This window comes from Dendrobates tinctorius, unplaced genomic scaffold (assembly GCF_039654945.1).
Source record: "Dendrobates tinctorius isolate UK_male_01 unplaced genomic scaffold, ASM3965494v1 ptg000334l, whole genome shotgun sequence".
Taxonomy (NCBI): domain Eukaryota; kingdom Metazoa; phylum Chordata; class Amphibia; order Anura; family Dendrobatidae; genus Dendrobates; species Dendrobates tinctorius.
The window spans coordinates 2,828,656-2,840,301 of record NW_027362000.1 but is presented as its reverse complement, the minus strand read 5'-3'; the positions used below and the strand labels follow the sequence as shown (position 1 = coordinate 2,840,301).

At 40.0% G+C, this 11,646-nt stretch overlaps 1 protein-coding gene across 1 annotated transcript; it reads left to right on the top strand.

The window, feature by feature from the left end:
* Window positions 1-3,804: 3,804 nt before the first annotated feature.
* On the top strand, window positions 3,805-5,671 carry LOC141074811 (forkhead box protein I1c-like). Its single transcript, XM_073562058.1, has 2 exons — window positions 3,805-4,390; window positions 5,118-5,671. Exons 1-2 carry the CDS (start codon window positions 3,805-3,807, stop codon window positions 5,669-5,671), a joined length of 1,140 nt encoding a protein of 379 aa, XP_073418159.1.
* Window positions 5,672-11,646: the final 5,975 nt, after the last annotated feature.

Genomic DNA, 11,646 nt, shown 5'->3' with positions numbered 1-11,646 from the left:
TGAAAAAAAAAAAAAAATGAACACTCGGTAACTCACCAGGACAAAATAATAAAAGTTGGAGTGCTTTGAAAAAAGCAGTTTGAACAGCAGTGTGCACACAGCAATGCAGCTAGCAGGTAGCCTTAAAAGGCAGCCTAATCACCACCAGCGCTGCTGCACACTACAAAAATCCTCCCCTTTCACTGCACACTAACTTTACAGTGAAAAGCGCTGTCAGCAGCAGCAGTTTTTTTTTTTTTCTTCTTCCTGCCTAACGCTCTCCCTGTTCAGAATCAGCAGCAGCACCTCTCCCTATTGTAAGATCAGCAGAAGTAAGATGGCGGTCGGCATTCACAGCCTTTTATAGCCACTGTGACACCACACAAAGCCAGCCAATCACTTCAATGCCCTTCTTTAAGATGGTGCTGGCCGCTGCACATGTCATTGCGTTGCCCACAGTGTGCATCCTCCATCATTGGGTGAGAAAAGGCGCTAAAAGCATCATTTGAAATGCGACTTTGGCGCGCTGATCGGTGACCTCACGCTAGGGTCGGGTTTCGATCGGCGAAAGTCGGCGATTTTTGAATCTGACCGACCTGTTTCTCTCAACTCTACTCCTGATGTATACAGTGCACAGCGTAAATGAAAAAACCTTAGTACAATTGTATTCAATATCTGACTGAACACAAGAACAATTGTCAAATGCTGACAGGACTGAGCTTCATAGGATATTTTTTAATCTATAAAATGTCAGTAAGTTAATAATAAAATCCACATTACTAAATCTCCACTTTTGCTCATATGACTTGATACAAAAGGTGGCCAAGTGTCTCCTGATCTGAGCCCAGCCAAGCACCTATGGGGAGTCCTGGGGAGACAAGTTGTCATCTCTGTCCATCCAGGCTCTAAAAGAGGTTGTTCACTTCATGCCTTCAAGACATGGTGCTGTCCTTAAAAAAATCATGGAGGACACACAAAATACTATATGTAGTAGTTTTTGATGTGGGGTGTACTCATTTTTGCCACAATTAATTGGAGTGTAACTCAAGATCCTGTAAAGAAATTATATTATTAATCTTACTTTCATGGCATGGGTTAAAAAATGTTCTATGAAACTCAGTCCTGTCAATATTCTGGAAATTGTTCATGTATTAAGTGAGGTATAAATTCAAAGCTTACTTTTCAAAGGGGGTGTCCTAATTTATGCTGAGATATATAATTTTTTTGATGCCAATTAATTTTGAATGAGTAGAACCATGTATATTTTTATGCTCAGACCATGAAATGGGACTCTACTATGGAAGTGTGAAAACCTGAGGGAAACTGATCTACGGAGTTTTAGTATGAGAGCAAAGCTTGTTAATTACTTTAAAACAAAGAATATAAAGTTACTGATGCATTTAGAAAAAAGTTTCTAAAAAGCTTTTTTTTAAAAAAAAAAAAAAAAAAAAAAGGAAAAACCAAGTGTACAACTCAGTAGGATAATACAATCTGATTTACATGACTTTTGTCATTTCCTTTTTGTTTAGGTTGACTTTTTCTTTGTCTTCTGGGTGGTTTACATTTCGTAAATAGGAAATTAACAAATGAGAAAACTAAAGACCCTCTGAGATGTGCATTGCAAATTCATCTTCCCGCATCTTAATTGAAATTGAGCTGACCAAAAGTAACCATCTGGTCTGCACCAAGCCACCAGAGCAATGTGGTGACGTCTATGGTCAGAGTTATATCCACTGTAATTACAGCATTGGGGTGAACTAAATGCATTAAAGGCATCTAAATGCTACATATAAGTCCCCAGTCTGTGCCCAACGTCATAGGCATTTAGGGGTAATTATGAATATAGAACGTAAATTCCTAGTTTAGCAATAACTCTGGGAAATGCCAAAGCATCTGATATGTGGTCTACTTCATACCACCAGTAGTGGCCACATGGAGGACATGACATAAGTAGCTGGTTAGAAGAATCACCCAGAGGAGCAACATTTTCTGTCAATATGTCCAATTAATTTCTGAAATGGAAATACCTCCTGTAAAATCCTGAAAAAAATGCACATTTAGTCACCCAAGCAGATTAAAAGTTTTTCAATACTAGAGGTCCATATCAATAAAAATCACTGTTAACCCCTTTCTGATATCGGGAATAATAGTATGCCGATGTCTGACTCCCCCCACTTTGATGTGGGCTCTACTGCTGAGCTCACATCTTTCCTGCACATGTCAGCTATTTTGAACAGCTGACATGTGCCTCCAACAGCCATGGGTGAAATCGCGATCCGCCCATGGCTGTTAACTAGTTAAATGCTGCTGTCACTCTCTGACAGCGGTATTTAACTCACGCTTCAGGCAAGCGCGCCGGCCCATCAGAGACCCTGTCACGTGAGAGGTCTGCTGGAGATCTCTGGATGTCAGACCAACCCACTATGATTGTCACTGCTGGACTGCTATGAGCGCCGCCCGGTGCTATGTGCTCATAGCAAGTGAGTATTTCGGCTACAAAACAGGCAATCTAATCATCGCCCGTATGTAGCAGAGCCGATCGGTTTATGGCAGCTCTAGTCTAGCTTCTAGACCAGGGTTTCCCAACTCCAGTCCTCAAGGCACACCAACAGATCATGTTTTCAGGATTTCCTTTGTATTGCACAGGTGAAGCAATTATCACCTGAGCAATACTAAGGAAATCCTGAAAACATGATCTGTTGGTGTGCCTTGAGGACAGGAGTTGGGAAACCCTGTTCTAGACTATTGAAGCATGCCAAAAGTTTAAAAAATAGGGTTTTTAAAAATATTTTAAATATAAACGTTCAATTCACCCCCCCTTTCGCCCCATTTAAAAGAAAGCAATATAAAAAAAATGTCAAACATACACGTGTTTGGTATTGCCACGTTCAGACTTGCCCGATCAATATAAAAAGAATTAACCCAAGCGTAACGGGAAAGAAACTCAAATTACATTTTTTTGGTTGCCTCCATATTGCATTAAAATGCAACAACAGGCAATTAAAAATCGTATCTGCACCAAAATGGTATAATTAAAAACCGTCAACCCGGCACGCAAAAAATGAGCCCTCACACAACCCAAGACCATGAGAAATGGAGACGATACTTTACCACTTACATAAAAAAGAAAGTAGAAACATTTGGTGTCTGTGAACTCGTAATAACCTGGAGAATCATAATGGCAGGTCAGTTTCAGAATTTAGCGAACATGATAAAAGAAAACAACTACGGGATTGCACTTTTTTTTGCCATTTCACATCACTTGGAATTTTTTTCCCCCATTTGCGAGTACAAGACATGGTATAACCAATGGTGATATTCAAAAATACAACTTGTCCCGCAAAAAACAAGCCCTCATATGGCCATATAGATGGAAAAAGAAAAAAAATGTTTTGGCTCTGGGAAGAAGGGGGGCAAAAATAAAATGCTAAATCAAAAATACCTCTGGTCGTTAAGGGTGTTTGTTATTCTATTATTCCTTGACCTCTAGATGTTACTGTCAAATTCTGAATGACTATTTTAAATGCTTTAAAAATTTCCAAAAATAAAAAATCATTGTGCCCCTATGTATGGAAAAAATACAAGAGAGCACAGCCATTACAAAAATAGAACTCATTTTTTATGTAGTCATTTTAAGCGTTTGTGATTTTATACATTTTCATCATCTGGTGACAGACCACAAAAAACGAATATGTGAAAGCAGACCAATCACTGGCCTCGGGCAGGGAGGATCACAACTCCGGAGAAGTATAAAGACAGCACTCCAAATCCATTAGGCACCTGTTGCCGGAAGCACCTTAATGTATGATGGTACTTAAGAAGAGTATGGACTCAATTTATTTTCCAGCTCATCAGACATCTACAAGTCTTCCCCAGACTCATCCAAAACCTGTCCAGGATTCCACAGAGAGGTCAGCATATTATGAAAGCTTCACCATGTACCACCAGCAGAATCTACATTCAATGCAAAGGGCGGCCAACTATGGAATTGGGGACTATCCAACTTCAAGGAACTCCTATGTGTGGTTTAATGGGCCAGGAGTCAACAGTATGCCTGGATATCTTCACAGAAGTAACCCAAGCTCTTATATACCACCTTCTTATGTATCTGAGGGACAGTTACTGCCTAATTCGTCAGGTTTCAGTGGTACGAATCTTGGTTTGTTATCCATAGCTGCTCAGGAGGAACTTCTGAAACTAGTGAGGCCTCCATTTTCTTATTCAGCTCTTATTGCTATGGCCATACAAAATGCTCCGGAAAAGAAGCTGACCCTGAGCCAGATATACCAGTATGTGGAGGACAATTTTCCTTTTTATAAGAAAAGAAAATCCGGATGGCAAAATTCAATTCGGCACAACCTCTCTCTAAACAACAGTTTTAAGAAAGTGCCAAGAGATGAGAGAGACCCAGGTAACAGTATGACTGCAATCATTCTAATAAGGTCAGGGTCACACTTGCGAGAAACCCGCACAAGTCTTGCACCTCAATACCTAGCACTGCCACCGGCACTCAGGACCCGAGCGTGTGGCTACATGTATTTCTATGCAGGTGAATGCTCTGGTGCGAATGCCGGCAGCAGTCCTGAGTGTTGAGGCGTGAGACTCATGCAAGTTTCACAAATGTGACCCCGGCGTTATTTATATTATTTAGATGAAACAGTATTAGTATTTTCGATCAAGTCCCCATTCCTTTTTGTCTTTTTATTTAATTTCATTTTTTATGTCAAATCCTAAATCTCAAAAATTACTGTTAATTCTTTGCCATTTAGTTTGTACAATTCTATTCATGGAGCTCTTGCCTTCAAATAGCCCAAGTCTATCCATGAATAAAACATTGTACCAACAAAAATAAACAGTTAAGCAGAAAATTTTACCATAAGGATGTTTTGTTATAAATTTCTTTTTTTTCATGAGTATATTAACTTTTAAATCCAAACTCACAGGAAGAATTTTAACTAGAAAAAAAATCACGAGTTTGTCAATAAATTTTTGCAACCGTTTTTTATCTAGTGTATTAGTAAAAATTGAATTTTTATAGATTTTTTTAAAAGTGTATATTACTCCTAATATTTGGCGTTTTACAGCTGCCATTTTGAATTATATATTGTTTATATTATATATTCTTTTACAATGTTTAGGCAAAGGCAACTACTGGACCATAGATCCTAATTGCGAGAAAATGTTCGACAACGGGAACTTTCGCAGGAAAAGAAGGAAGAGGTCAGAACTGAACACCACTGACACTGTCACGGCTAAAGATAAAGACGGTCGGGTGGTTTTAGGGATGAAGGGTGGTGATGATACATCATCTATGATGGTCCCAACGTCTCCAGAGGTGGAAGCTTCATCAGAAGATCAGAAGAGTGCATCTCCCCCAGAAATCACCTCCACCACTTGTCTGAACAACATTTTCAGCAGTACGGCCACCTCTTTGGACTCCAGCTCAGTCAACAGGCCGATGTCTCTGGGCTTGGTGAATGAACTCTCCCAGAGTAACGTCCCTGCATTGAGCAGTTTCACTGCAAGCTCCATGGAGGAACAATCTGCAGAATTGCAGCACACCTTACATCTCAGAGGTCCCTATTTCAGTTCTTCCACCGGCTCCAATCCAAATAGTCAATGTAACAGCCATTTTTGTAATAATTTCAGTGTCAACAGCCTCATCCACTCCAGAGAAGGCAGCGAAGTGTAGATCAAGAAGATGCGTCATGCTGGCCGCCGTTGATCCTCATAGAAAATGTATAGAACTTTCTTAAAGCATTTACTGTAAATGCCAGCACACAGTTATCGGCCATGTAGATAATTGTTGGATACTTTAAAGCATCCTTTTGGAGGGGAGGGACAGCTTTTTTAATTTTATTAATAATTTTTGATATTTATATATTTTCCAAGAGACTGTTATTAGAAGTTTTTTTAATTAAACTTTTACTGTTTTTGAAAAAACTAAAAAGAATCTATAGTAGTTTTTGTGGAAAAAAAATACAAGAGTTCAATACAATTTCTCTCTCTTTTGTCATCTATTTATCTTGTACATATCTATATATCTATCTATCACTAGCTATTGAACCCGTTCTATGCCTGGGTGGCGATTCTCTCTCTCTCTCTATCACTTGTCTTTCCCCTCCCCTCTCTTTCCCTCCTCTTTTTGTCCACCCTTCTCTCTTCCCCTCTTTCTCCATGTCTCTCCCCTCTCTTTCCACCTGTCCCTCAATTCCCCTTCCTTCTCCCGTTTCTCTCTCCCTCCTCCCACTGGTGAAGCTGCTGCTGCTTCATCCAATGTCCTGCGCATGCACTGGAGGCTTCGGACTGAAGGACACATCTCCGGTTATATTGTAGATATCTGTTTATCTATTTCATATTCAGGGTGATGTAAGAGCGGTCAGAAAGGAGCGCCAGTCGTGTGTGAATTAGGGGAGAATGCAGCTCCAGCCGGGCACCTCAAAAGAGGAAAAAGATTAAAACAGTGCAAAACCAGGGTCTGAATTAGAAGCAATTGAATTCACCCAGTCCTTGAATAAGAATTACTGGGGTCTTACTTTTTCTTATGGTATGTCCACTACAGGTATCCAATTTTTGGATTTAATGGTTAATGTTGACCAAGATGGTAGAATTTTAACATCAACCGACTTCAAAAGAGTTGATGTTAACAGCTACCTTAACTTTACCAGAGGTCATCTCCCTAAATGGATCTTGAATATTCCCTATGGGCAATATTGGAGAGTCCGAAAGAATTGCACCAAGGACAGTGATTTTTTAAAAGAGGCAAAAAATCCTTGAAAACCGTTTTAATCGACAAGGGTTACCCTAAAAAACTATTGAAGGACGTCTTCACCAGGGCCAATAACTCCACCCAGAAGGATTGTATCGCTAAAAATCAGAAACAGAACTATTGCTCCAAAAAAGAAGGCTGAGTCCACCAATTTTGCTAAATGGGGCCTGATTACTACCTTTAACAGGTCCCACGTCCGTATCCGTGATCGAGTCAATAAATACTGGTTTATTTTGAAAGGGGACCCTATTTTGTCGAAACATTCACCGGTACAACCCATGACTATTTTTAGGAAGAATCGTACCCTCCGTAACCTTGTGGCCCCAAGCAATACTTACATCAGGCAGCCACCCTCATCAATCACGCATAGTTTACAGAATCCAGGCTGTTTTGCGTGTAGGGCCCCCAAGTGCCTCTGTTGCACTTCCATTTGCAATGGTGTGCAACAATTTACATCCACCACAGGGTCTTCTAAAATTAGTAGTCATGTCAACTGTCAGTCAAATTTTGTTATATATTTAATCGAATGCGACTGTGGGTTGCAATATATTGGTAGAGCTATTCAATCAATGCATAACAGATTGAATAAACACCGCCAGAATATAAAAAAAATGGGTATCTGTTACACAGTCTTACCAAGCACTTTTTACTCACACATAATAAGGATCCTGGTGCGTTGAAATTGACGATTATAGAACATATCAAGGATGACGTCATCAACCGTTATGAGAATCTAATCAGGAGGTAAAGTTTCTGGATCTTTAAATTAGGGACACTAGCACCTGAGGAGTTAAATCTCACTATTGAGAAACCATTCTGAGGAACCGCCCATGTTTTTTTTTGCTTTTTTCACTACTTTTATTAATATTATTGACTGTCTATTGTAATTGTGTTTGATTTTTTGTTTATACTCGGTTTTTATAATTTATTTTATTTTAATGTTGCTGTGTTTTTTAATTAATAGCCATTCTTATTGGCTATTGTTCCTTTAAATACCTCCCCTTCCCCCTGTGATTTGTACTGCCACCTGATGAAGACGGATTATTCTGTTGAAACGCGTTGTAGATAATAAAGAAGCTTTTTAACTCCCCATTTTCATTTTTGCGCTCCTTTATGACCGGGTTTTTTGCACTGTTTTTATCTATTTCATATGTCTTTCATCTTGTTCCTTTTTATCTATATCAAATATATTTATGTTTAATATAATCCATCAATCTATGTAATATCTATAGATCTATCTTTATATTTCATATCTATCCATCTATTTCATCACAATTTGACTGATTTTTGGTAAAGAATTAAGAACAATTTATGAATTTGAACAACCCTAGACAGCTAACCAAAAATATAAAAAAAAAAAAGGGTTATGTAGGCCAAAATGGTATGACTATAAACTTCAGCTCATCCCAAAGAAAACAAGTCCCCACACATCTTTCAATAGAAAATTAGAGAAGTAATAGCTCAGAATATGGTGATGTCATAAATACAATTTTATAAATCAGTATTTTTAGTATGAAAAAAAAACAGCAAGTTTTTAAAATAACATAACCTGGGCATCGCTGTGATCAGAAGAAGGCAGTCATCTTTTCACATTTACCGCACGGTGAACAATGTGACATTGCATTAAAAAAAATTAAAGATAATTCCCGAATTACTGTTTTTGCTCATTGTGTTTCTCAAAAATTAGAATAGAAGCTGAAATTAAAAAAAAGTGGTACCCCCAAATAGAACCAAATAAAGCAACTTACAGCGCAAAATTCAAGTCCTTACTCAGATCTGTTCTCCGTCAGCCGAAGATTAATTTTCCTAGTCGTTCAAAGATGCTAGAAATGTGACATCGCTCAAAAATTATCCAGTAACCTCCCAGCTTGGATAGCCCAATGGCCGGCTCTTAAGATGGCAGAACGCATTTACAGCATTTTTCTTTCAGGGACTAATCTTTGATGACTGCTCTGCTGGACAGTTTGTCAATATGAAATCGGTGGGGCCTGACACCAGCATACCCACCTTGCAGCTGAAAACTGCTTCGTCAGCAGTCGAACCTACGCAACATACTGTCATAACAGTGGTGACTGTGGACGAGCACTGAGTTTTATCTCTCTTTGAAGTGAGTTTTCTGCAGTATTCAGGCCACCAAGCAACGTACAAGGTTGCTGTATTCAGCCCGCACATAGTTTACGCTACGTGCATACTTTGTTCACGCACGTCTGAAAACTTTTCCAGACATATGATATAACTTCCAAATATTTCAGCCTGCATGCGATTGGTCAACTAGGTTCTTTCAGCCTCTGTTTGGACGGCATGTGCTTCCCTACACAAGGGGACCGTGTCGCATATGTCTCTACAGTGCGTCACTATTTTGGAGGAATACTGATCCACACTGGTGGTCCATCCTGACAGTATACACTGTTGGACGCATACCTCCTGAGCTTATGCACCAGGTAGTGACCACAAATGCAGTGTGTAAGAAGCCTCACTTCAGGCCACTGCTGGGGCACTATCACCTGATTATGGGAGTGTCAAACCCAACAATCTTTTATTGAGATGAGTTGTCAATTACTAGGTCCTGGACAACCCACATAATTTATGGAGCCCATGTCTCCAAAAACAAAAGCTGGGCTCTTTGTACTGGGCAATAAAGAGGCATATTTGCAATTTCCCCTCTGAGAAATTATTGTGCACTGGATTTTGCAAAGTCGCCAGTGGTGTTAGATAGTCACTACAGCCATAAATTACTGGTATGTCCCTGAGTGTCATTTACAAAATGGAGTCTTTTTTGAGCATTTCTGATGTTTTGGAAACTTAGGGGTTTTTTTAAATGGTGACACCAAATTACTTTAGGAAACTCTACGCCCTAAAAGGCAAATGACACTCTCGCTCTCTTTTGATCCCTGTCGTGTACCAAAAGGGAAGTGTCTGACTACATATAGTGTATAGTCCTACTTGGGAGAAATAGTGTAATAATTTACAGTACATTGTTTCTTTGAAGCCCAGGTAAAGATGAAATATTTTGATCCAAAATTAGTGATGAGTGAACATGCTCACCACTTTTTGATTCTTGATCAAGCATCAGGGTGCTTAGGCATGCTCACTACTCCATCTGCGAAACATGAGGGGTGGGTGCTCGAACACATGCTCAGGTCCACGCCCCTCATGTTTAGCAGCTGTTTTTCAGCTAGTGAACATGCGGGGATTGCCTACCAATCACCGTAATGCCATAGGCTTGTAGGCAACTGCCATTACTGTGACTGGCCGTCCGCATCACATCATCAGGTTTATATCCACATTATACTCGGAAACAGTGTAGGGATAGCTGCTGGCAGAGAGATAGCTTTGAATTTTAGTAGAGCCACATAGGCAGGGATTATTGCCTTACAGGCCTTCTATGGCAGAGGCCTCCAACCTTTGAGACATTGAGAGCCACATTCAGCTATGAAAGAGGGTCACCAAGCCACATTCATTCAGCTTTGAGAGAGGATCTCAAACCACAGCTTCTGCCTCACTCACAGTAGGGACACCCAAACATGTGCAGAGTTTGGTGGTACAGAGCATCCTTAGTTACACAGAAATGTCAGAGCTTCTGCTGAAAGTGCAGGCAATACTGAAGTTTGAGCTGCAGCATGCATTGGTGAGTCGCTCTGCGGAACACCTCTTCACGACCAACGAGTGGGCCTCTATGTGGAATGTGTGTGCGCCATGTTGTGCTACTAGGAGTACTCCATGAACATGACCAGAGCTGATGACACCATTACTATCACACTTGTATGCCTCCTTGAGAAAAAAAAAAATCTGATGATGGATGAGGTGGAGGCACAGGAGGAAGAGTTGGATAAACAGGGATTATCCATACCATTGTCAGGCCAGTACTCCCACAGGTGAGGGTGCAGAGTAAACAGAGGCTTAAAGGCTCAGTGCTCCCACAGATATGGGTGCAAAGGGCTCAGTGGTTTTTTGAAACTGTGCTCTCAGAGATATGGGAGCAGAGTACACAGAAGATTTTTAGCACAGATTTTTGCAGATGATACAAAACTATGTAAGGTAGTTAACACAAAGGAGGACAGTTTGCACCTACAGACAGATTTGAGTAAATTGGAGAATTGGGCTGAAAAATGGCAAATGAGGTTTAACACAGGTAAGTGTAAGGTTATGTACATGGGAAGGAGAAACAGTTGCTACAATTACTTACTACATGGGAAACTGCTGGGGAAATCAGACATGGAAAAAGACAGGCATCTTAGTCAATAAGAAGCTAAATTGGAGTGCACAGTGTCAGGCATCTGCCACCAAAGAAAATAGGGTCATGGGATGCATTAGAAGAGGTCTAGGGACAAGAGATGAAAACATAATTCTCCCTCTGTACAAATCACTCGTCCGACCACACTTGGAGTATTGAGTGCAATTTTGGATGCCGGTGCTCAAGAAAGACATTACTGAACTTGAAAAAGGGTTCAAAGGCAGGCTACTAAAATGATAAATGGAGTTGGTTCACTACAATACCCAGAAAGGTTATGAAAATTAGATCTATTTACTCTAGAAAAGAGAAGACTTAGGGGAGACTTAATATATATGTACAAGTATATCAGAGGGCAATACAGAGATCTCTCCAATGAACTGTTTGTACCAAGGACTGTGACAAGAGCAAGGGGGCATTCTCTTTGTTTGGAGGAAAGACAATTTCTGCACCAGCATAGAAGAGGGTTCTTCACGGTAAGAGCAGGGAGGCTCTGGAATTCTCTTCCTGAGGAAGTGGTGAAGGACAACTCACTGAATGAATTTAAGAAAGGAATGGATGCTTTTCTTGTGAGCAACAGTATAGAAGGTTACGAATAACATAATATTATAGGTAGATGGTTGACCCAGCTTAGGGGAAGGAATTATTTTCCCTATGGAGAAAATTG

What these genes read in the sequence shown, in the direction of transcription:
- LOC141074811 (XM_073562058.1), top strand. Translation starts at nt 3,805, where the DNA reads ATGGACTCAATTTATTTTCCAGCTCATCAGACATCTACAAGTCTTCCC. An exon ending in AAGAGATGAGAGAGACCCAG is followed by an intron (nt 4,391 to 5,117) that starts GTAACAGTATGA and finishes TACAATGTTTAG; the next exon opens with GCAAAGGCAACTACTGGACC.